The 27,228-nt window shown below is 41.4% G+C and overlaps 1 protein-coding gene across 3 annotated transcripts in view; it reads left to right on the forward strand.

Annotated features, from left to right (window-relative positions):
* The window catches only part of raver2 (ribonucleoprotein, PTB-binding 2), a 90,866-nt gene that overhangs the window by 29,953 nt on the left and 33,685 nt on the right, over positions 1-27,228 (forward strand). For all 3 annotated transcript variants that reach the window (XR_009648341.1, XM_060867600.1, XM_060867601.1), the window contains exons 3-4: positions 2,223-2,695; positions 24,466-24,657. Coding sequence is in view for 2 of the 3 variants with exons in the window: in XM_060867600.1 (XP_060723583.1) it covers positions 2,223-2,695; positions 24,466-24,657 (665 nt within the window). In the remaining variant the exon portion in view is untranslated. The remainder of the gene's footprint in view (positions 1-2,222; positions 2,696-24,465; positions 24,658-27,228) is intronic.

Genomic DNA, 27,228 nt, shown 5'->3' on the forward strand with positions numbered 1-27,228 from the left:
TACATTTACCTTTATTGACCCTCAGCATTAAAAAAAAAAATAGCTGGTTATCCTTATTTCAGCTTCACTTTTAAACAGTTATTTCCTGAGCACCGATGCCCACATCTTCCATTAAAGCCTTCACAGATTGAAGACAACTCTTTGTTTAGGATTTTCCCAGTACTACATCAGCACCAGAGTAATCATTAATGCTTAATCACAGCTGTTAGCCTCTAATTGTAGCCGTGTTTGTCCTCAACTTGAATCTTCCAGCATTTTGTGTTATAAGGATTTGGAAAAGGAAGCAGAATAAATGCAAGAAGCCCGAAGTCACATTGGACATTTTAGTCAGTCCTCACAGTACGTGGAGGTTTGGTAGCTTACTGGCTAAGTTAGTGTTGGACTACTGATTGGAGGGGTATGAGTTTGTACCCAGCTCCACCAAGCTGTCATTGCTGGGCCTCTGAACAAGGCCCTTAACCCTCAACTGCTCAACTGTATAAAATGAGATGTAAGACGCTCTGGATGAAACCATCTGCCAAATGATATAAATGTGCTCACAGCCACAGAACACTTCAATTTCAGTCTTAAGCAACTCAGTGATCAGTTATGAGAAGAGAAATTGACATTTCCGTCAGTTTGTTTGTCTTTTCAAAGAGATGCAGTGTATGTCCATAGGTTTGTACACACCTCATTACCACACTCATATGTGCTTTATAAACATCCCATTACAGATTTAACTCAACTTTCCTGTTATAATATACAATAATCTCCACTCTACACCACTTCCAGGCTTTTCTATGCATTTTGAAGCGTAACTGTGGGGATTTGTGTTCATTCAGCCACAAGAGCATTAGTGAGATCAGGTACTAGTCATAGTGAGGAGGTCTGGGGTTCAACCGATGTTCCAGTTCATCCCAAATGTGTTCAGTGGGGTTGATATCCAGGGCACTCGAGTTCTTCAACATCAGCCTTGAGGAATCCTGTCAATTTGTACACAAGGGAATTGTCATGCTGGAGCAGGTTTGAGCCTGTTAGTTCCAGTGCAGGGAAACTATAATGCCATGACATACAAAGACATCTTACACAATGGTGGCAACATTTTCGGGAAAAAAAAAAAATAGTAGTGTGATGCTCAGGTGTCGACACACTTTTGGCCATACAGTATAGAGTATTATTTGTCATATCAGTGTCTCTCGTCTAAGCCACATCAAGTGAATTCTCTGGTGTGCTAATTGCAGTCCTACTGATGCTCAGTACCTCTGTGTATAAATGTCTCCATAATTCATATGGTTATACAGGAATATATAATAGAATATATACAGTATATACAACCTGGGGAGATATGTTCTATACACCATTTTTTCCTCAAGAGGCTATTAATAAAAAAGACTTTGTGTAAAGCACCAAAAAAAAAAAAACAAAAACAAAAGAAGAGGATCTCACAAATCTTAAGTCCTCTATGATCTCCAGCTTTCATTACTAAGCCTGTTTTGCCCATAGCCATCTGCCAGCTCTAATTACAAAAATCCTTCACCAAAAAAAACATGACACAAGACAGTGGGACAGTAAATAGCCAGTACATTCGTGTTGAATATGTTTCCTCATGCTGATATACAATGACAGTCATAGTGTACAAACAATGTCACTACACAATCATGACATCTTGGTAGATTGTGTCTTTACTCATGCATGTAAAATTATGGTAGATCATGACATCTTGGTAGATTGTGTCTTTACTCATGCAGTAAAAATTAATAGTAGAGAGGAAGCAGAAAAGAAGGCCAGGTCAAATTTGTCGTGAGTCTGACATGTGGATTGAAATGCTTGTTAAAATTTAACGTCTTGGCATGGCGTTTAATTTTAAGTGACGTCATGGCGTGACCCATCTGTTGTCAAAATCCTTTAAGAGGTAAAACAGAATTAAAAATTTAAAAGCGGCCCCAGTGGCGAGCCATGGGGAATCCCCTAAATATTTCCCTGACCTTTACAATACCCATTGCTTTTCTTTGTGATATTTGTTTGGTGTTAATTTATTTGTGTGTTAATTTGTGTATTGTGAGTTAATAAGTTGAGACTTTCTGTAATGTTCTGAGGTGGTGGTATAGTTTGTGCATACTTTACACAGTCCTTCTTATGCCATTCAGTAATTATTCCTGTTCAACGTCTTTGCATTTTGAACTTCATCTGCCGGTCCTTGTATATGTATATTGATGTTTATCTGTGTTTGTGTGTCCTGCCAGCTTTTGTAACACTCCTAAATGGCGACCAGGCTCAGGACGCCATTCGCTCACTGCACCAGACGTCGGTGCGTGGTCGTGACATCAGCGTCCAGCTGCAGCCCACCGACTCCTTGCTGTGCGTCACCAACCTGCCTCACACATTCACAGGCACACAGTTCCAGGAACTGGTGCGTTCCTACGGCAACATCGAACGCTGCTTCCTAGTCTACAGCGAGCTAACGGGCCACTCCAAGGGCTATGGCTTTGTGGAGTACATGAAAAAGGACTCGGCCTCAAGGGCTCGCTCAGAGCTGCTGGGTAAAGTGCAGGGCGATCGTTTTCTTATGGTGCAGTGGAGTGACGTCAACCAGCTCAGCACGGCCCAGCACATCCACTCCAAATGCCTGTGTGTGGAGCGGCTGCCTGTGGACTTTGACAGCTCTGAAGAGCTAGCACACATCTTTTCTGAGCACTACAAACCCGTCTTCTGTCAGGTGAGCCACAGAGAGTGGAGTGAGTTAGTGTTAGAAACGTGCACGCACACAGGGTTATGGAATAAATGACTTTCCCACCTGCCTGTGGAGAGAGAAGTTGATAATTGTACTCGCTGTAATGGAAGGAAGATACTGCTTGCTGTGTAAAATTACAAACCTTGTATGGGTTCTTGCTGCAATTTACAATTTGTGATAGAGCGAGTAATATGTCTCTCATCTTTTTTGTGTGCACGTCTGTGTGTGTATGTGTGTATGCTTGTGCATGCCCAAGTCACACTACTCTTACTCTATCAGACCTTTTGACAAATCCAGACTCTGAGTGTCAAGCAAAACATACCTTTAGTGTTAATACATCAGTTATTCTCTAGCCTGAACCCTGCAGATCAATACTCCATCCAGAACCCGAGTGGATCCTATGATGCCGGATCATGTTTCTTCATCCTTCATCTTAATCAAAACCTGTAAAAACCCGGAGGCAAGGTCTGATTTTATCCTTGCCGCATCAAACGTTTTTTTAGCCAACACGCTAATCGATACTCGCACCCTCACAAAGACATTTAGCTCCAGAGCTACACCCACACTGTAGTCATATTCAGAAGCGCTGGAGGTGGATGAAGATCACAAGGTTTTGACCACTTTTCTCTGAGTCACTCCTAGCTTTTAGGCCTTGACTTTACTTTACACAGCTCAATTATGCACCGGCTCTCTGATAGTTGGCATGCTAAAGCCTTTTTCGTACTGAATTAATTTAACATGACGAGGTGTGTGTGTGTGTGTGTGTGTGTGTGTGTGTGTGTGTGTGTGTGTGTATATATATATATATATATATATATATATATATATATATATATATATATATATCTGTGGCTGTTAGTCCATTTTTTGTCATGTTAATCAATTTAAAAGACTGTGTATGGAAATAGCTTTTTTATATTTCTTTTATTATTTTAATGGTCTGTTGAAATAACCTCAGGTGTCTGTCTAACAATCTGCCTATCTATCTATCTGTCTGTCTGTCTATCTGTCTGTCTGTCTGTCTGTCTGTCTGTCTGTCCGTCCGTCCATCCGTCCGTCCGTCCATCCATCCATGCAAAGATTCCTTTATACCATGTGGTAAAACAGTTTAACATTTTTTTCCGCAATGCAAAGACACTCAAGAAAACAGTCATTTCTTCATCTGACACCCAAACCACACCAGAATCATTAGGCTCACTCCAGGCTCAGTTTGAAATGCAAAACATTAAATATATAAACTCTCCTTGTCACTGTGTTCTGTGCTCAGTGTAAGGATCCGGACACACTAAACTGACTACGCTTCACCATTGGCTCCATTCGACCGTCGCTGTTTCCCATTAGAGCTGATTGAGCAACTTAAATCAGGATCCTGAAATAGAATTGCTTCTTTGATTTGCTGTTCAGTCTAACACATCAGTGTAGGAGAAGAGAATTAGAATTAGAAGATTGTTGTCTGCTGTCCGTTGTCTTTTGTCGAAAGTTTGAAATGCAGCAAGCTAGTAAAGATGTAAAGTTGATGTTTAGAGGTACTTGTCACAGAAGGACATTTCAGTTATAGTAAGAGGTTTTATTGGGTTCTGAGTACTGGTAGCGTGTACGTATGATATTATGGACACGTTCTAGCTGTACAATTAAAATATATACACTTACCGTCCACTTTAATAGGAACACATGTACGTCTGGACATTCGTGCAGTTATCTAATCAGCCACCCAGGTGGCAGCAGCACAGTGCATATAATCATGCAGATACAGGTCAAGAGTTTTAAACATCAGAATGAATAAAAAGTGTGATCTCTGTGACTTTAACCGTAGCATGGTTGTTGATGTCAAATGGGCTGGATTGAGTATTTCCGAAACTGCTGATCTGAGATTTTTCACACACAGTCTCTAGAGCAGGGGTGGCCAACCAGTCAGAGACCAAGAGCCGCATTTTTTACTGTGTTACCGCAAAGAGCCACATCATACACATGGGCACACATGAACATCACCTTTTTTTCCCTGCCATTTTGAGAGCAAACTTGACACAAATTGTTTACTCAAATGATCTTGCTCCTACTGGGAAACTTTGAGGTATTTTCATCCCACTCACATGCGCGTTTGACGAAAATACCGTATTAAACTCAAGCGAAGCGAACACGCACATTAAAAAGACACAAATACAAACTTCGGTATGAAAGTAAGAGCCGCATGAAACCGGGCAAAGAGCCGCATGCGGTTCGGGAGCCGCGGGTTGGCCACCCCTGCTCTAGAGTTTACATGGAATGGTGTGAAAAACAAAAAAGAGCCTGTATGTGATGTGTTTGGAGGATCTCCAGGCTGAAACACATTAATTATGAGAGAGATCAGAGGAGAATCATCAGACTGTGTCTATAGTCTATAGTAACTCAAACTGGACCACTGAAGGCCCATGATGCATGACCATGATAGCCTCAGATACTTGTTCTTGGCTGACAGGAGTGGAACCCAATGGAGACGTGGAGACTTCTTCTGTTGTAGCCCATCTACTTATGGGCTCGGCATGGTTGTAAAGAACGATGATTTGCGTTACAATATCCTTCCTGACAGCTTGAACCAGTGACCTCTCTATTCATCTCTCTATTGAATGAGTTTTTTTCCTGTCACTCAATTAGTGTTTTTTTGTTTATCGTACCATACTGTGTAAACTCTAGAGACCAGGTGGATGTGAAATTCCCAGGAGTTGGAATCCCTTGTAAATAATCATCAGTTTGGCCTTCAAGGCCTGTTTGATGTTAGCAAAATCCAAATCTGTTCACCTCACACGTAAATCATAGTGAACAAAAACAAGCACAAGTGGATTATCGCAGTTAGGTTGGGTAACTTACCGTGAAACAGTAGTGATGTTTTATTACTGATGTAAGCGCCAGCGGTTCAGACTTGTGTCTGAGTAATTAAATTTATCATTCTGTCGATATTTCACTCAGGTTTTTTTCCCCCCACTTCCTATACAGTGTGTGGGTGTGTGCGTTGTCCTTTCAAGCCACTCTGTCTCTCTAGCTGTCTAGTGCTTTTCAGCGTCTGAGGTGTTTGCTCTAACGCATCAGCATTGTTCCGACGTAGAGAAAATGAGTGAAGTCGCCTCCACACGGAAAATTCCAGACATTAGGGCTGTCTTAAATGACACTGCAGTGTGAATATGGATGCGTAGGCCCACATGCTCTGAGATATTAGCCAGTAATTTGCATAATTGTGAGTGCTTTCTAGTTTCTGTTCGTCATACTGTTGCAAGTTGGGTGCTGAGGTTTTTCAGTATTTTCTGTATTTTGTTGCTGTTGTTACGTATTGATATTTTAAAGCGGACACAATACACTGATGTAAATATAATAAATGAACATACAGTACATACAACATAAAAAAGGTATTCAAAAAACACATCAAAAATGCCCAACCTTTTTAATGCCAAAAATGGATATTCGGTGCATTGTCTATTTTTTTGTGTATTACATAGTGAAGAATCAGAAAAGCCCTAGGGAGAATAAATGATCCTTACAACAGAATCCAAATGAAGCATCTGATTATGACTTCATAATTCAGACTTTTCCAGTTTCATTAAGTAACACTATAGACCTACGTTTACATTTACAGCATTTGGCAGTCGTCCTTATCCAGAACGATGTACAAAAGTTATTTAACGTCTATCAATCAATACATTAACACTGGTTTACTAGGTTACAGACTTAGAATATCATCAACCTAAATCTCTGTTCTTTTTCTAACTTCGCTCTGTGTTTCACTATGGGGAATCGCTTTGGGCATGACCAACTACGGAAGCTCTTATGACACCACGTCTGTCTTTGACAGACCTGCGACCAGGCTCCGCCCTGCCTATATCAGACAGGTCGACCCCTGTCTACGTCATTCGCGCTTTCTTCCCGTGGGAGACTGCAGCAAGCTCTCTCAGCGCATCCCGACTTGCTGATCTCGCTTAACTGTTCAATAGATGGACCGTCATTGGATTCCGTCGCCGAACGCAACTTCAGTAGAAGGATTGTGGTGAGTGACGAGTCGAAGAGGCATCACGCCAAAGGGCATGAGTCGAAGATAAGGAGGCTGTATCCCGCCCTGGTCCATCATCATGTGGATCTACCATCTCGGGCAGGGACCCTCATCCTATGTGCATAGTGTGTATGGGCCCAAAGCACGCTCAGACGTCGCTAGCTGACCCGCAGACATGCGCTCACTGTGTGTCATTGCCGGTGAAAATCTTGGAAAGGAGGCTGAAAGTGTCGGTAGCTAACCAGCAGGACCCTTGCCTGTCTGAAGCTGCGATGATGGCGATGCTAACTCTGACCTCCACGATCTGGGCATGGACAACAAAGAGGAGGAAGACAATTCCCCCTTCCCAGTCCAACAGTCTAGACCACCTAGCACGACCGATTCGGCCCCCCCCTGCTGACAGCAGCCTGCACGAGGTGTGCAAACGGGCCGCGGCGAACCTGGGCCTTGCCTGGCCAGCCACCAAAGTTGGCGAAGGAGCCGTGAGAGACCTTTACGATGGGAAAAGGCTGCCGCTGGCCCACTCGGTGGCGAGACAGCTCCTGCCTGCCGTGCCTGCGTGCATGAAGGAGATGTCTCGATATTGGTCTAGCCCCTTTAAGAGCAAGCTCCCCACCAAGGGACACTCGATGTTGGAGATTCAAGGAATGGAGGAGCTGGGGTTGGCCGGATCTCCAGCAGTGGAGTCTTCAGTGGCTTATCACCTCTATCCGAATCGACAATTTGTTTCCTCCTCATCGCAGTTTTCACTGCTGAGTAAGACGGACGTTTGACCTTTCAGAGGATGTACAAATACGCGGGGCAGTCCGTATGCTTGCTGAATGCTGTGACTTTACTGTCAGCATATCAAGCGGAGATTTTCGAGAAGATGGGGCCTCAGTTGGACTCGGGTGTACCGAACCTGGCACTCTGGGACGAAATCTGTGTCGTGAATGACCTGATATTGCGCTCCTCAAGCGGTGCGGTTCAGGGCTGCGGCCACATAATGGGCCTGGCCGTGTCAGGTGAGCGAGCGCTGTGGTTAAACCTGTCAGGCCTGGGCGACGCTCAGAAAGCGGAGGTGATGGATGCCCCTTACGACCCGACTAAGGGTTTATTCGGGCCTGCTCTCGAGAAAATGAGAGAAACCAGCACCCTCAGAAAACAGGAGGATGAGGCTTTTCACCTCTGTTTGCCGACGCGGCAGGGCTTTGCAGCAGCCGCAGCATCGAGAGGGAGGCCGATGACCGCGAGAGCTGTGAGACCTGCTTACAGCGGACAGGTCGGTCAGCGACAGCGTCCAGATGGCTCCGGACCTTGGGGAAAGCATTCATTTGCGGCCGCGGTGGCTAGGAACCGTCCGCCCCACCCCGAGGAAAGGAAGAAAAAGCGTGCGACCTGACACACAGGTTTTTCCCCTGTCCTTCTGTCTCCGCCGGCGAAGAGAAGAAGTTCAGCCCTTCTGTTCTAAGTTTGATAAGGGCTCATTATGTTCGCTCTCCTCTAGTTCAGAGTCAAGAGGGAGGTCAGAGCCATGTGCAGTGTCACGAAGCACTCACACACACAGGGGACTTGTTGATAAAACATGCATTATCGCAGCCAAGCCACTTGCTGAGGGCGATATGCTCCCCTGGTTCGAGAAACATATCAATAAATGTTGCACTATCGCAGCCAGGCAAACAGCCGAGGGCGATATGTTTAAAAAACCCAGAAAAATGCAAAGTCACGAAAAGCGCTCCTCCATGTCCCAAACATGTCCCCCCCCACGGAGGGACCTCCTGTCTCAGGCAGGGGGGGAATTTACCATCCTCATCCGGACATGTTAGCCCTCTGGGCCTGGCCCGTCAGAGGTGGAATCTGAATGCGGCTGGCTTGCCCTCGTCAGTTATACATACTATACAGAGTGCGAGAGCCTCCTCTACCCGCGCTCTTTATAGCAATAAATGGCGTGTTTTTGAAGAATGGTGTGGGCGGAGAGTGATTATGCCTTTTCAGTGCTCTGTTAGGGATATATTGTGCTTCCTCCAAGATCTGCTTGATAAAAGGAAGGCTTTCTCCACCATTAACGTGTACCTGGCAGCTATTTCAGCCTGCCATGTAGGTTTTGGGGAAAAGTCGGCAGGCCAGCACCCTTTAATAAGTCGTTTTATGAAGGGGGAGCGCCGCATACGGCCGGTGTCTAGGCAGATGGTTCCTTCATGTGATCTGCCCGTCGTATTAGATGCCTTGTCTCAACATCCATTTGAGCCGATAGAGGCGGTGAGTCTTAAGTATATCTCTCTTAAGACGGCACTGCTCCTGGCTTTGGTGACAGCCAAGCGTGTGAGAGATTTACATGCTTTGCCGGTTAGCCCGTCTTGCTTACAATTCGCTCCAGGGCTCACTAAAGTTTCTTTTCGTCCTAACCCTGCTTTCGTGCCTAAGGTTTTGGAATCGGCATATAGGTGCCCAACTACTGTACTGGCGGCTTTTCATCCTCCTCCATTTTCTTCTCCGGAGGAACAGAAACTTAATACATTATGCCCGGTGCGGGCTCTTCAGGTGTATGTGGACAGAACAGCTGGTGTCCGAACTTGTGACCAGCTGTTTGTGTCTTGGGCTACTCCTCACACAGGGAAGCTGTTATCTCGGCAGCGGCTATCCCACTGAATTGTGGAGGCGATATCTGTGGCTTACTGTATGGTTGCAGGGGTCTTCAGCCCCCTAAGGGTTTGAGAGCCCACTCCATTAGGGGTATGGCCACATTGTGGGCTTTACTCAGAGGAGTTTCTGTTCTGGACATTTGCTTGGCGGCGAGTTGGGCAACGCCGCATACTGTACGTTTGTGCAATTCTATAGGCTAGACGTTTCGGAGCCGTCCTTAGCGCACGCAGTGCTGGGAGCCGGTTCTTCTGTACCCATTTGGAAACAGTAATATGGGAGCTGTCTATATCTCCCATAGTGAAACCGAGCGAAGTTAGAAAAACAACTTTGGGTTACTTAACGTAACCCCGGTTCTTTGATAACAGAGTGAGGTGTTTCACCAGCACTTCCCTCCTTGCACTTGGACGGGAAGATATCTCGTTAATGACGTAGACGGGGTCGACCTGTCTGATATAGGCAGGGCGGAGCCTGGTCGCAGGTCGACCTGTCTGTCAAAGACAGATGTGGTGTCATAAGAGCTTCCGTAGTTGGTCACGCCCAAAGCGATTCCCATAGTGAAACACCTCACTCTGTTATCAAAGAACCGGGGATTACGTTAAGTAACCCAAAGTTCAGCGTTTTTTTTACACATATAATATACACATAAAACAGGGAAAATAAGTGCTAGTTTAAGTGTTTCAGGAAGAGGTAGGTCTTCACCTGTTGGGAAGTTTGTTCCACTAAATTGTAAAATAAGGTTCGAAAGGAGTTTTCCATTTAACTGATATTTATCACCTATTTAAAGTGAAAAAGTTATAAAAAAGTAAGTAAATCAGCTTCCACAAGGAAGGACACAATCCAGTTTTATTTATTTTATTTTATTACCCTTATTTAATGCCCAAATGAGCTGAATGAGCATCTTAAATCAGCGTCAGAGTGCAGAAGGAGAAGGAGTTCACTGATTTGCTGTTCAGTCAGGTGATATCAGCAAATCAGTGCAGCAGAAGAGAAACACAAGAAAGCAAAGCAAGCGATGATTCTGTCAGAAGAACACACACACTTCTCATTTCTCTACTTAACATCTCTCACTGTTTGCTTATTTTCTGTAACTCGCTTTATTTTGCAGGGAAATAGCAGAGCAAGGGATTTTTTTAAGGGATTCACATAAAAAGGGGAGTTTTTCAGGATACGTCTCAGTATCATATCAAGTTCCCTCCTGTCAGCCAAGCACAAGAATCTGAGGCCATCAAGAAATCACACGAGTAAAGACCAGGCCATATTTTTATATCTAGTCTTCAGCTGTCCACTTTGGGCGAATGTGCATCCATAATAGGCTCTTGAGCTTCACTGAGATGAGTGGAAGCTGATGTGGTTTTCTCCTGTCTTAGCTCACCACATCATGTTTTGTGCATGATGGGATGCATTTTTCCTCACCACAGTTAGTTATTATAGACATCCTGTCATCTCAATCCAGCCTGGTCTTTCTCCTCTGATCACTCTCAATAACAAATTTTTTGTTTTGTTTGTTTCTGAGTGAAAATTTCAGGAGATAAACAGTTTCTGAAACATTTAAAGACTTCGGCAAGAAGGAATTAGCGTTAAGTCTGTAATGAACCCTGAGCTATTAGTTCCTCAGGGGCTCTTGGTTGCACAATTCCACTCAACTCCAAACTGTTGTAGAAAGGACATTATTTATATTTACATTATTTACTGTCCAGTGTCACCCAAATGAGGATGAGGTTCCCTTCTGAGTCTGGTTCCTCTCGAGGTTTCTTCCTCATATCATCCCTCAGACTTGCTCATTAGGGATAGATGTTAGAGATATATAGTAACTTACTTTTAAACTTTAACATATTTATTCTCTTTCTATACTTCTGTAAAGCTGTTTTGAGACAATGTGAATTGTTAATAATAATTAATTAAACTGAATTCAATTGAAATACTCAGACTAGGCCATCAGGCACCAGCAGCCATGCCATAATTTAAGTCACAGTGTACACGTCTTCTCTTCATTCTGATGTTTGTTGTGAACATTAACTGGAGCTCTTGACCTGTATTTGTACTATTTTATGCTTGTGCTTCTGCCACAATGTTGGATGATTATAACAGCATGAATGTGTAGGTGTTCTTAATAAAGTGGACAATGAGTGTAGTTCTGAGAAACACATTCCTTCATGAACTGAGATATGGTTTTCTTTTGCATGTATCTCAACCAGAATTATAGTCATAACATTTTAAATTCTCCTTACCCTCAGAAGTGAAATGGAGAAAATTGGATTTAAAGATTTAATTCCAACTGTGGCGCAGGAGCAGACATTTTGACAGCCGGGATCTGATTACAAAGTGAACTGATGAGGCTTATGTCTCTTTCTTTATGGCAACATGATCAAAGCGTGATGTTCACTGTGTGAGGAAATCACGTTTAGCTTGCAAGGTTTGAGACTTATTTATGCAGACTTATGGTTTATACCAAACTAACATGAACTCAGAAATGACACTGACTTATTAGTTCCTCAGGATCAATTCCACTTGACAACAAACCAGGGGCGGTTCTAGGCCTTTTTTAGGGTGGCTCCAGCCCCCCTGTCTGTGATCTCAGCCACCCTAAAACTAAAAGTATCATTTTTACTTTCATAAATAAACAATAAAAATTACGTTAAAATGCAGGACATGTCGTCGATGGGAAAAAAATTATTTATTTGTTTGATCCAAGAGAGATTTTTTTTTACTTTGCTTTTACATACGCGCGTGCGTTGTAGTCTTTCAAAAGTGCGTCATGAGCTGTCTGCTTTATTTGAACGGAGAAGCACAGAGTCAGTCAGAGCCGGAGGCATTTATCTGTAACATTAATCGGCGGAAAGCTGCAAAGGCAGCAACCAAAAGCAGTGAAATTTCACTATTATTACTACCAGAGTTGATAATATATTATCAAACAATCCATTAAATACTAAATAAAAATAACATTTACTGATTTGGTCTTTGTCTTGTGAATATTTTTTATTAATGACTGCATTCATTGGACACACTGTAGAGAATGCACACATACTGTACATGAACTGATTTGATTCAAGACTGGCATCATTACATCATCACATGCATAAAATTTTGGTGTCCACTTTTGCTATTCTAAATAATACCATAACTTTTGGCTTACTATGTAGTGATATAATATATAATATAAAACTCTTATTGTTTTCATTTCTCACTGAGGGCTAAAACCCCTAAAGATGAAATCCTAGAACCGCCCCTGCTACAAACTACAACCTGTCCAGTGTCACCCAAATAAGGATGAGGTTCCCTTCTGAGTCTGGTTCCTCTCGAGGTTTCTTCCTCATATCATCACAGGGAGTTTTTCCTTTCCTCCGCAGGCTTGTTCATTAGGGATAGATGTTGGAAATAAATAGTAGCTTAATTTTAAACTTTATAATTTTCATTCTGTTTTTATACTTTTGTAAAGCTGCACTGAGACAATGTCAATTGTTAAAAGCACTATACAGATAAATTGAATTGGATTGAATGCACACACACAGTGGACATCAGAATTAGAAAATTTATGAACTCGATTTTTTTCTTAAATATTGTAAATCATGATTTGCAGGACTGTGGGTTACATCACTGTTCTACTCGCATGTTGTACAAAATCACCAAAGCATGTTTCTATATAAAATACAGCGATCAGTATTAGTGAACAGTAACCAATTTAGCACAAAACACGATTACACAAATGTCAAATTGTGTATATATCGGCCTTTATTCATAGCGTTGTCTAGATTTTAATTTCACACCAGCTGCAAATCACTATCCTGTCGGAAAAGATTGGAACTTCATACAGTATATAATATACTCAAGATGTACAAATGACAAAAATGTACATTGCTAATAAAATCATCAGTAAATGTATCTTAGGCCACTATTGTGTCTCTGATGTCAGATAATCTGGAAAGAAGAGCTTGCAAAGAGGCAATTCAAAACAGTTAAAACGGTTCATCCCTTTTACATACAGTAGTATGCGAATTATTTAACGTCATGCTTTCTGAGATACATTTACATCTCTGTCCCTTAGTACTATTAAATATATTTGCACACAAATACACACACAAAGATACTTTCCTTCATACGTCTGGTTCCTCCCTTCTTGAAAACGCCCCATAGGCAGCAAACAATGTCCTCATGAGGACACACATATACACTCATACACTCATATACATGTGACTGTATCCAAACTTTATCATGAATGCTTCTCAGCAACAGGAAAATTAAATCGGATATTATAGCAAGCAAACATTTTAACAGCTTTTATATACATCTTAATAATGCAAAACAATGAAATCTAGCATGCCTATCATTAGCTGTGCCCTTATGTGTGTTACAGTATTAACCCAGGTTACTACAGGATCACACATCTGTTATGCCAAGTAGGGAAAAGAACATGAGAGTGCTTTCAAATAATCTAGTCTTAATCAAGCACATGGCCTTTTCATAGAAAGCTCAGAAGTGCAAAGAGTACTCTTTCCTACAATCCCTCTCTCCTGGGCACCTACTTGTAATTTAAATGTCAGCCATATAGTACATTATACTAGAGTGGAAAACACAAAGAGCCTTAGGGAGTGTGTGTGAAGTGTGTGTGTGTGTGTGTGTGTGTGTCACATTAGTATTGATTTGTGTGTTTTAAGGTCAGTAGGATGTGGCTGGTGCAGACCTTTAGCAGTGTGGCAGGCTCAGCAGGATGAAGCTCAGTGGAACAAGACTGTAGAGAAAAGAAACATCAGTGTGTTTGTGTTAGTGCAGCAAAGGGCAATTCCATTCAAATGCTAGTGCTGTCATGGACAAATGTATTCATTCATTCATTCATTCATCTTCTACCGCTTATCCGAACTATTCTTGGGTCACGGGGAGCCTGTGCCTATCTCAGGCGTCATTGGGCATCAAGGCAGGATACACCCTGGACGGAGTGCCAACCCATCGCAGGGCACACACACACACACACACTCTCATTCACTCACACACTACGGACAATTTTTCCAGAGATGCCAATCAACCTACCATGCATGTCTTTGGACCGGGTGAGGAAACCGGAGTACCCGGAGGAAACCCCCGAGGCACGGGGAGAACATGCAAACTCCAGACACAAGGCGGAGGCGGGAATCGAACCCCCAACCCTGGAGGTGTCAGGCGAACATGCTAACCACTAAGCCACCGTGCACCCAATGTATTCATTATGATCAAAAAAATATATAATAATAATAAAACACTTTAATTTGTCAAACTATCACTATATTTACTTGTTTTTTACTTGTTATATTTCCTTGAAATTTTAACAATGGACATCGTCTCAAAGCAGATTTACAGAACATAAGAAGCATAATATAAAAAGTTTAATATAATACAAAAATTCAAGATTAATATTAGACTTCTATTTAAATGTGTTTGTATTTATACCCAATGAACAAGCCTGAGGTGACTGTGGTGAGGAAAAACTCCCTTAGATGGAAGAGGAAGAAACCTTTAGAGGAACCAGACACAAAAGTGAACCTCATCCTCATTTGGGTGACACTGGAGGGTGTGATTATAAACATACAGTCTGACAAATGTTGTATTGATGAGGAGATTGTTGTCCTCGAAGACCACATGGATTTGACATCTTCTCTTAGAATGGCCATTGTATTTTGTCTAAAGTAAGTGTGTTGCACTCCCAGAAACAGCAGCTTCTTTCATGAGAAGAATCAAAAATTCAGTTTAATTTTATTTGTATAACATTTTAACACTGGACATTGTCACAAAGCAGCTTTACATGAATATTTAAATTCAGGATATACATTTAACATTTTTTTATTTATCTCTGATGAGCAAGCCAAAGGCGACGGTCGATTAAGAAATCTTGAGAGGATCCAGACTCTAAAGGGAACCCGTCCTCATCTGGATGACAAAATCATTTCCCTACTGTGTGCTATCTGGTCAAAAATTGCAATTATATAACCAGGAAATTCATTCTAGCTTCATCAAAGGTTCACTGATTAATGAAGCATGAGTGCAAGACTGAAGCCATCTTCATGATTTCTAAGTGATACAATCCGCTGCAGTCTCATGTATCTCCAGGATGTCCATGTGGAGCCATGTTCAGCAGCAAGTGGCCACCAAATGATGAGACTCCAAACAGAGGCAGGGCATCAAGACTGATCAGGCAAGTTAGAGAGCAGAAGTCAGGATCTCAGGAGTAGCAGAGAGAGAGTGAGTGAGAGAGAAAGAGAGAGAGAGAATTAGCACATTCATACTTTTACATATAAATAATCCATAATGATTTCTCAGGTGTCAGTATTATTTATATAACTATAATTACCTGGTTTACGGTATTATCAATATTTGGCATTAAACACAGCTTTATGTTATCTGTCTTATAATTTCAATGCACGATTGCGTGTTTTCACACAGTGTATAAAGTTGGATGTGAATAAATCTGAACAAAACAGAACGAGGCATGCTGTTATAGGAAACAATCAACAACAGGACGCTGATATGCAATCAGGCACTAAATTACAAAGCACAAAACAAAAAAAAAGCTTCTGTCATCACCCCGAACTGGATTATTTTCCAAAACCAGCACATCCTGAAGCATTTTCTTCATTGTGTTTTTTTCATTGTGGTGAAAGTGCCAAGAGACAGGTTCATTTTTTATGTTGTAGTTACAAACAGTCAGTTTCTCTTCAGCTGCACTTTATTTACTGTGTTGAAGATAATAAAACCAACAAAAAAAAAAAACAATGCAGGTTTTCATGTTGCAAAGAAAGCAACAACTTCACTACAGCAGCCCAGCTTGTAAAAAACACATTTTTACTACGGGTATAGTAACATATTAGAAGTACATTAGAAATTGGGGGATGTGGCAGCCTAGTGGTTAGGAACGTTGGTGTTGAACTACCACTCAGGAAGGTTCTGTGAAGGTTGTGTGAAGGTTGTGTGCTTGAATTCGAGGTTCACCAAGCTGCAACCCCCGGTCCCTGAGCAAGGTTAATAAGGCCCTTAACCCCTAATTGCTCAGTTGAAAAAAAAAATTGATTAAAAAAATGCAAAATGACATAAATGTAAATTAATACCTTGATTTGAAATATACTCAGGACTACTGTCAAAGCTACTGTTATAGAAAATGAATACTGTTTCTGTTAGCGCTTATGTTATAGCAGCTATAAACAGTCGTCATTGTGTCAGCGTCAACCTCACTTCTTTCATTATTATGTTACATATACTGTAAACTGGAAAGTGTGAAGTCCGATGACCATTACAAAGCGTGACGACTGTTACCATTACCAAGCACTGACATCGGAAACCCCTTCTATAAATGGTAAATAAACAGACATGGTCTTTTTTAAATAACGCGTGCATAAAAACTGTTTATACTGTAAATAGCCTTAAATGATATAGATCATTGCTCAGACAAATCCACATAAATGAGTTGTTACTATAGAAACGATAACCTTGTCGGTTTAAAACAATAAACAGTGAGAAAGTTTGATATACGAGAAAACAAAACCCAGTTTGACACTAATACATCCAGTCATGTCCCAGAATGGATTATCAGCATGGGACTTGTGTACCTACGCTGTTTGTACAGTATGTCTCTAATATTATGTATATAATAGAAAAGGTCATTTCCATGTCACATCCATAATGCTGCAATATAAACTGCATTCTAGTATATAATCTTTGAATATTTGTAGGCTTTTACAGAACATTACGCACAGGCACAGAAATGCTTTGCAAATGCTTTCTATATGAATCCAAATGTCACAATCGTAGTGTTGGAAATGCTTCTTAAATTCTGTGTAATCTTTCTGTCTCCCTCTGTATCTGTCTCCTCTCTGTCTCTCTGAAAAGCTGTCTGTCTGCCTCTCTTCTGTCTCTGTCTGTTTGTCTGTCTTTCTGTCTGTCTGTCTGTGTGTGAGTGTGTGTGTGTGTGTGTAGGGTGGCAGTGAAGTACATTAGTGCTCAAAAGCTGAAACATAGACTGTCATTTAGTCCACACAAGATCTCTCTCTCTCTTTCTCTCTTTCTCTCTTTCTCTCTTTCTCTCTTTCTCTCTCTCTCTCTTTCTCTCTCTCTCTCTCTCTCTCTCTCTCTCTCTCTCTCTCTCTCTCTCTCTCTCTCTCTCTCTCTCTCTCTCTCTCTCTCTCTCTCTCTCTCTCTCTCTTCCTCAGACACACACTACCTGGCTCTGCTATGTGAAAAGTACTTTCATACTCTATATATAGAGTGTTTTATACACTGCTGTGTCTGGCAGAGACTAGCTATAGGTATCAGACTGCCAACAGCATACTGACACTCTCCAAACAGAGGGTGTATCAGGCAAAGCAGAGACAGACGACAACGCTACAGACGGTCAACTTCAAAATTATTGGCATCCTCTAAGCAATCGAAGTCTACTCCGACAAATTATCCTGCTATGACAGTGTAGCAGTGCAGCTTTTCAGAAATCTGGACACGGGTTTACATTTAGAGCCATAATGAGCAAGCCAGAGGCAACAATGGCAAAGAAAAACTCACTAAGACAACATGAGGAAGAAAATGAGAGAGGAACCAGACTTTATTTTTATCATCACTGGATAGTTAGATTATGTACATTAAGTAAATAGTCAGACATGTAGAGAAAAGGTAAGCAGGTTTATTAAAGGTTTATTTTAATATGAGCATGATGTGAATTAGTGTCCTGGGATGAGCACTATACAGTGTTTAGGATAAAAGCAGCAGTTCATGGCGAGGGTAAGTCTTTGTAGTATCCATATGAAATTAACCGTCGTATTTATCATAAGAGCTTTTAAATAGAGTCCATTGTCATGCTCCAGGAACGGTATTTTGCACGTTATTTTGATATTATGAGATTGCACACTTGTGAAAACTCTGTCATCCATCAGTATGGGGGAAAAACAAGTAATCAACAAAACACTGGTTGTAAAAAAAAAAAAAAAAAGAAAAGGACCTATGCTCTAATTGGCCCATTGTACAGTGAGGAGGATGGTAAAGAAAGGAAAAATAAAGAGCCCAAATTCACTATCTGCACTGAAGAAGTATTAAAAAAACATTGTGTGTAATCTAATAATTGCATTTAAACTTAATAGAATAATTAATTATCTATCTATCTATCTATCTATCTATCTATCTATCTATCTATCTATCTATCTATCTATCTATCGATCTATCTATCTATCGATCTATTTAATTTATTTATATATGTTCTATATTATATTTGTATTGTATTCTATTTATTTATTTATTTATGCTCTATATTATGTTTGTATTTTTATTATTTTTATTATTATTTGTTTGTTTGTTTGTTTGTTTATTTAGAGAAGTATGCACAGATGATTCATCGTAGGACTGGCACCAGCTTTTAGTGGGATGGGAAATTACCCAGAGTGTCCACATTACCCAGAGCCTTCATGTCACTCTTCCTCATAAACAGAAATAGTACGTGCCGATATTATGACAGAAAAAGTAGAATTTGGTTAAACTTTAAGCACGGCAGCAATGTATAAAAGATAACACAGTGTTTTGCTCTCTAGGCTGCTTGTGGGTAAAGCTTGTTTTGTTTCATGGATGAAAGTCTTTAAAGATAAATAGCAACGTGTCTGGAGAGTGGACAGAAAGAATTCCATTCATTGTTTCATCTGTCTCTGGGAAAAATTCCAAACATACACACCACACCGTTCTCTGTTCGGCTGCTCAAAAAATTATATTTGGGCTTCTTAGGAAAGTACATTGGCTGTTCTGCTGCTTTGTCAGATCTCTGTGCAGTGAAAGGAACAGAGAGGACTGCATGTAGCACAACAGATGGTTTATCGTGAAGGCTTTTGCCACTGATCACCTTGATTCTATATAAATCAATCTAAATTCATTGAATATATTGAACTAACATTGAGTAACAGATACTAAGATATAGAATATATTGAAACAGGCTTGTGTGCGTGTGTGTGTGTGTGTGTGTGTGTGTGTGTGTGTGTGTGTGTGTGTGTGTGTGTGTGTGTCATTCTCACTCAGTCAATTCCTTAAGTATTTGGACAGTGAGACTTGAGATTAATGTTTAGTGTAAAGTTTTTAATTTAACTGCTTTAACAAAAAAAGTTGCATTAATCTATTAGGAATTACATCCATTACATCCATCTATTTTTTTTTACACACTCCCTCCATTTGCACAGGCTCAAATGTAATTAGGCAGCTGACAAATAAACATGGCCTGGTGTAGCCAATTGTCTTAATATTAGATGAGAAATTAAGGAGATAAAAGGTCTGGAGTTTCAATTACAGACTAATTAGGTTTCTAAGTGTTGAATTTGCAATTGGTTGCTGTTTATTGGATTTCTTATACTAGGCATTTGGGTTAGTAAAACCCCCTGATAGTATGATTTTGATTAATATTGTGGATATACAGAGCTCTTTTGTGAGTGTTAGTGTTCAGTGTAGTGTACTTGAGAATATATGTGTGTAGATGTCTGTGTCTGTCTCTATGCCTCACATCATTCATCTCTATGTTTGCTCTCCATTCCTTTTTCACTCTCGGTCTATGGCTTTGCTGCACTTAAGCATGTAAACACTATTCTTTCAGCTCTCTGCCTACTATTGTCAGATATAAATGCTTTTTCTTTCTCTGGCTCAAATGTTCTCGTCACTCAGGCACCCATCAGCTTGACACATGTATGCTGGTGTTTTAACATCTGTGGCCGGGGTTCAGATCTGCTACAAACGTCAGAGTGATCAGAGACATCTTCACGTGTCTTGAATGCATCTGTAATGATTTTATGACTTATTTTCTTCACCACTCAGCCCTTTAGTGTTGGACACACACACACACACACACACTACATTTACTTGATTAGATTAGGTTTTTTTCTAATACATGTCATTTGTAAAAGTGTTTTTTTTTCCTCCCTGCATGTTTCTGTGGCTGAATTCCAAATGAAGTTGTCTACATAGTGCACTTTGCATATCCTAGAACGCCATTCTGCTCCTCATGCTGAGAATATTAATGAATATAAAGCCATTTGGCAGTGTTTTCAAGGACTTCAATTTAAAAAATATTACATGGGGATGAGCTGACGATGACTGCTGTGTGTAAACAAATATAAACCAATCTCCGGTGTTAAAGTTAATGATGAAATTAAACTGTTGTCACGTTGAGATTTTCTTTATTGTGCAAAGTGATTTTTTTTTTCTCCCACCTTACATGTTTTATGCAAGCACAGTGCTAATGATTGCCAGAAGCAGTAAAACTTTATAGACTGATTAATATTCCAATACTGTAGAACCACCTGCTAAAATCTCTGTTGAAGATTCTTCTTATCTGAACTACAGGAGATTTTCTTTTCCTGCCACAGTCATAGCTCAGAGCTGGAGCGCTTGACATTTGTGGAATGAATCCATAAGAAGATAAAATACAGCATTTGCCTTGTTTACTGGTCCAGCAGTGGCAGGGTTGGGATTTAAACTTATGACCTTCTGCTCTAATGTGTGGGCTACCAGATTCCAATTGAGATTATTATGTTAAATTAAAGTAAGAAGCAGTGTTAATGTTACCACCCCAATGTTGATTATTTTCCTATTACAGCACATTCAGAAGTTTTAATTCTCTTTTTCTACAGCAATTGCGCCTCCATTGTTGTTGTTCTTTCGGCTGTTCCCAGTTCGGTGACACAGCGGATCACATGGACCATGTATTAGATTTGGCACAGGTTTGACGCCGGATGCCTTTCTGATCCATCCCTCCCATTTCACCTGGGCTTGGGACCTGCACTGAGACTTAACTCTTAGTCTGGTTGTGGCAATGAGATCCTAAACACTTGTGATTTTTGCTTGGCACACAGTGACCTAATAAACAGAACAGGCTGTGTACCTTACTCGAAAAAAATGAGCAATGTTTAGAAGTGTAGAAACTTCATTTTTTATTTTATTTAACTCTGAGCCTGAGCAGTTCAAATGATCTTAGATTATTATATAGACCTAATATAGAACACTTTTTTTGGCTAATAATTAAAGTCTGAAAGTATCCAGAGAGTAGAAAGGAACGTTATTAACTGAAGAGCTGAACCTACAGAGGCATTAAAATGACAAGAAGCAGAATGGATTTTGAAAGTGGCTGGTCAAGTGGAACGCACTCTCTCTCTCTCTCTCTCTCTCTCTCTCTCTCTCTCTCTCTCTCTCTCTCTCTCTCTCTCTCTCTCTCTCTCTCTCTCTCTCTCTCTCTGTATGTCTCTCTCTCTGTGTGTGTCTCTCTCTCTCTTTCTCTCTTCCTTTCTCTCTCAACCCCCTCTCTCTGTCTTTCTCTGTCTCACTCTTTCCCTTTTTTCTCTCTGCCTCTCTTTCTTCCTCTCTCTCTCTGTCTCTCCCTCTCACTCTCTCTCTCTCTGCCCCCTTTCTCTGCCTCCCTGCCCCTCTCTCTGTCTTTCTCTGTCTCACTCTTTCCCTTTTTTCTCTCTATCTGCCTCTCTTTCTTCCTCTCTCTCTCTGCCTCTCTTTCTTCCTCTCTCTCTCTGTCTCTCCCTCTCACTCTCTCTCTCTCTCTCTCTCTCTCTCTCTCTCTCTCTCTCTCTCTCTCTCTCTCTCTCTCTCTCTGCCCCCTTTCACTGCCCCCCTGCCCCTCTCTCTGTCTTTCATTGTCTCACTCTTTCCCTTTTCTCTCTCTCTCTGCCTCTCTTTCTTCCTCTCTCTCTGTCTCTCTCTCCCTCTCCCTGTCCCTCTCTCTCTGTCTCTCTCTCCCTCTCCCTGTCCCTCTCTCTCTGCCCCCTTTCTCTGCCCCCCTGCCCCTCTCTCTGTCTTTCTCTGTCTCACTCTTTCACTTTTTTATCTCTCTCTCTGCCTCTCTTTCTTCCTCTCTCTCTCTCTGTCTCTCTCTCTCCCTCTCCCTCTCACTCTCTCTCTGCCCCCTGCCCCTCTCTCTGTTTCTCTGTCTCCCTGTCTATGCGCCCCGCACCCTTCTCTGTTCTTCTGCCGTTTATGTCGAGTGTACTGTAGCTCCCTGATGGCAGTGTCAAATGAGTGACACACAGAGATGTAAGGCAGAGACACACTGTGATGTGAGTGGGTGTTTGGTGTATGTGTAGAGCTCCAGTTCACCTTGTAAATGTTGTCGAATCCCAAAGAGAGATTTAGCAGGAGCGTATAGACTAGAAGCATCGGTTGGTACAGTAATTATGCTGGGAGTTTGAGAGTTAACATGTTAGTGTATTCATTATGTGAGTCCATTTACCACCGTGTTTATGACGGATGAATAACGATGTTACAGGTGCAAAATTACCCGAGTGCGTTTGGGGAGTTGTGTTTTGAACAGAAAAGATTGATTGGTAGAAATCTTTCTTTCCTATCCACTATACATTAAAAACAGAGAGTAACTTGGATTAGAAATGGTTACACCTCCGAATACACCACCCGAAAGCAGCATTGTTTTTACCGCAACGTTTTCACACCAATTCACACCCTACACTTCAGTGACTGTCCTCGGACCTTTACAGAATTTTGTGATTTCACAGATGCGCAAAACTCGCACCGGTCTCAAAGAGGAACTTCAAATCAGTCAATGATCAACAGCTCGTCGAGTTTTTGTGTCACAGTCTGGTGTTTCATGTTGTGCTGATCTGTTAAGCTGTTGCCATATTAGTACAGTCCATAGTACATGAGGAGCAGTGACAGTGTAGCAACAGAGCTGTCAGTTTTATACATACTAATACAGTCAGTGGGGAAAAAGAAAGTACACCCTCCAACCATAATGTGTTTTTATGTTTGCTGATAGTGGTTCTGCATGTTACTGAATTACAGGATGTTTAATTCATCTGCTTTTTGAATGTTTTTAGGGGAAAACTTGACTGTCTACTGAGATCAGTTGTGTATTTGTTGTTGTTGTTGTTGTCACCTGACATTATAGTTTGTAGGGAAGTTTGTGACCCTGATAAGAACATAGAATTGAAGGAGGGTGCACTTTCTTTTTTCCATGACTGTATATGTAATGTTTTTGTAAGGAGCAAAAGACCACAGCAGTTCAGGCTCCTGTAGATAAAAATGACTTGCACATGTTCGAGTGGTGCGTGTGTGTGTTTGTGCGTGTGCGTGTGTGTGTGTCTGTGTGTGTGCGTGCTTGAACATTTGTACACAAATTTTTACCTGCCATTCTTTTATACATATTTTTGTGTCTGTCTGTCTCTGTCTATCTCACTATACATGTATATATATATATACACACACATTTTTTTAGCTTACAGTAGTTCCTAGGCTCACTTACAATTACAGATACAAACAGTTATTTATTTACCAGCCTGGTTTTTTGCTTTCTTTAAAGGTTAATGAGATAAAAAAATGCACCTGATCATGTTAGTGAGACACTGGAGATCATACTGCTCACTATTGTAAAGATGTTCCTGTGGTGAACAACGCACAGGTTTATAAATCGCTGACGCTCGAGACTCCTTCTATAACTCCTAAGTAAACATCTCCTTGGGTTTTCTTTTCCAACTGCAATGGGAATCTGTTGAATATCAATGACACTGGCGACGTCTTCCATAAATATCTCCTTACAGAATGATTCACCCTGTCGATGAAATATTAAAATGTTTATTATTAGTCTTATGTGCCTTGAGTATAGAAATGATAAAGTGTAAGGTTTGTCTTATTTTAGCTACTATTTATATCTGCTGTTTTAGAAAATTAATCAACAGCGTCTGACCACCCGAGTAGAGAATGTAACAGTGAACCTTTTTTTTATAATGCACCTTACAGCCTTTAATCGGTTCTATACAAGTCAAGCAATTATGTGCATGTAGCTGATTTTGCTTTTCTCTTCTGTAAATCTTTTACTGTGTTGAACTTTATATTTTCATATAATTTCCTCCCTGTACATAATTCACACAGTTGCTTTTTGTAAATCTCCTGAAGCATGCCCGAGTTCTGCTTTGCCGTTTTTCTTCCTCGACACACAGCAAGTTTGGGATTTTAGTAAATCAAGATTTGTGTTTAAAAATCATTTAAATATTGAATATATTGACTAGCTGAAAAATAAGGTTTTATGTACAAATGGCAGTGTGTAGAATGAATGATAACTGTATCTTTGTGTGTGTGTGTGTGTGTGTGTGTGTGTGTGTGTGTGTGTGTGTGTGTGTGTGTGTTGTAGCTGGCACAGGATGAGGGCAGTGCCGTGCGGGGTTTTGCCGTGGTGGAATATGAGACAGCAGAGCAGGCTGAAGCTGTGCTACTGGAGATGGACAGACAGCTGATCCAGGGTCAGGAGATCCGCCTGTCTCTGTGCAGCCCGGGAACATCTGGCCGCAGCACACTCGCTGCCCTTATCGCTGCTCAGGGAGTGGTAAGCAACACATTCCTAACTTACACACATTCATACGTACACAGAATTTTTAAATATGGTGGCTTATGTTTCTCTATGATCACTGCTGATTTCTGTCAGATCAAATCAGCTCTCTGTGTTTAAACACTCTGTGTCTCTTCATTGGGATGAGGGGGGAAGTACACAGAGAGGTCAGCTGTGTCATCTAAATGTCAGCTGCTTGTAACCTTTGCACAATGCTCTACAATTGAATCTCCACACATCACGCCACCTCAGCCAAGCCTGAAGGTAAAGAAAGGAAGATTCCTGAAGGCAGGGGTAATAACACCAGTAGAATAGAACAATCATCAGCTTCAATGTGGTCGCTGATTCTTTTCCTTCTTTGTCTTCTATTTAATTTTGGACTTTTTTGGGTCAGGGGGAAGGAAAGACCCCCAAAGCACGCCTGCCCTAACTCTTCGTTCTTATACACACACTCAGGCCCAAAGATGTGAGGCGAGGCAGAGGCAGTGGCAGTTTAATTACAGTGTTCAAACGTTGTCTTCCTGTTATATTTCCGGTGCCTGAAATAAAGCAGGCTGCTATTTTAAAGATGTAGGTCTCATACAGTGGAAACTATGGACCATATTAATCTACTCCAGCATCAGTGAATGCAACGAGACGTTCGCACTCAAACTGTGAATTCCATGAAACACTCATGAGCTTCCACCTGCTACTAACATGAATTTTTTGGAGTGCTTTCATAGCAAAGTGTTAAATCCTTTACTCAAGCAACCAATCAAAACAAAGGAGCCCACACATTTGCACCCACACACTTGTGTTTCTGTAACGTCTCTGTTTCTCAGTGGAATTGTGTCAGGCATGGATTTATTATTTTTTTTCTTCAAATAGTTCTACTTTCCAGTCTAATCTGTGTCTTACTTGTGTTTTCTGGGTATTCAGTATTCTTACTTCTTTCTGTCTGCCATCTTCCTTTCCTTTTAACGTAGCCGCATAGGCATGCTGTCGCTTCACCCGAGCCTTCATTGATTTAGCATCAGTACATGAGCCACAGTAGGGAAGTAAATATCCCAAGGGCATCATTTCACTGATTTTTTTTTGTCTTACAGAACCTGCACACTCCCCTCTCTTTTTTCTCAGCTGTCCTCTGTCTCTTTTTTCCAGCTCCTGTTGTCCCCTCTTCTCTCCTTCTCCCACTCCCACTGAAATGTGTCAAACCAAACAGAAGGAATGCAAGTTGACATTTCTCTGCATCCCCACCCCTGCAAACCACATGCAGCACCCTGCTCAAACGACAAATATGCCCGCAACTTTCTCACACACACACACACACATGCAGACTGAGGGGGTGCAGACCTCATTCTGATGGAGCTTCAGGCTCAGTGCGAAAGCCCCCGCCAAGCTTTGACTTCCCATGTTTTCATGGCAGTGTGAAACTGGAGCTGCCTGGGAACTAGCAGGTGTCTCTGCTGTGTTACTACTCGCAGAGCTGTTATGATACAGGCGATCGTGCATGCAGCCATTCTATACGTCTGTCATATTCAGTTACACACCAATGGCTTGGAGATCCTCTCGGCACAACTGGTCTGTGTGGGTCTCCTTAATAGTCCTTAATAGACAATAGATAAGTCTGGTGGTTAGTTAAAATTGTGTAGAATATAATTTACAGATCAACATGTTCTACAGTCATCTGCAGATCTGGACCACAGATGTGGCTGTCCTAACCATTTTGTTGTTGATAGGAAGGTCTGGGTTCAAGCCACAGTTGTTAGAAAAGGTAAATGCCTCGATAGAGATAAAAACCAGACCCAAGTGTGGGGACATCAACAAGCTAAAAAATTTGGACTTAATCACTGACAAAACAAAAGTGAAAGAAATATGAACCAAGGACTCCATGAAGCAACACAGAAGGAATGATTAGGCAGGGTAATTAGGGTCAGGTGAGAACAGGTGGGAAACAGACACGTTAAAACAACACATAAACAAAGACACATGACGAAACATGCTGCCGGAACACCACCTAATGTTCCAGCAGGAAATGTCCAAGCAGGGACTTGACAACGCGCTGCCACTGTTGGGCAACTGAGCATGGCCCTTAACCTTCCCTGGTCCAGGGGTGATGTATCATAACTGCCCCTGTGCCCCTGCACTCCAACCCCAACCTCCTCAGTTGGAAAATGCGAAGAAAAGAATTCCACTTTGCTGCAATGTGTATGTGGTGATAATGAAGGCTTTTATGCCCCAATTTCATTTAATAATTTCAAGCTTGGGCATTAAATGAAAGGTGCCATGAATTGTGCTCACACAGAAGAATTCATGAGCCTAGAATACAGTAAGAGAGAATGAGAGAGAGAGAGAGAGAGAGAATGAGAGAGAGAGAGAGAGAGAGAGAGAGAGAGAGAATGAGAGAGAGAGAATGAGAGAGAGAGAATGAGAGAGAGAGAATGAGAGAGAGAGAGAGAGAGAGAGAGAGAGAATGAGAGAGAGAGAGAGAATGAGAGAGAGAGAGAGAGAGAGAGAGAGAGAATGAGAGAGAGAGAGAGAATGAGAGAATGAGAGAGAGAGAGAGAGAGAGAGAGAGAGAGAGAGAGA

This window comes from Tachysurus vachellii, chromosome 4, assembly GCF_030014155.1.
Source record: "Tachysurus vachellii isolate PV-2020 chromosome 4, HZAU_Pvac_v1, whole genome shotgun sequence".
Taxonomy (NCBI): Eukaryota; Metazoa; Chordata; class Actinopteri; order Siluriformes; family Bagridae; genus Tachysurus; species Tachysurus vachellii.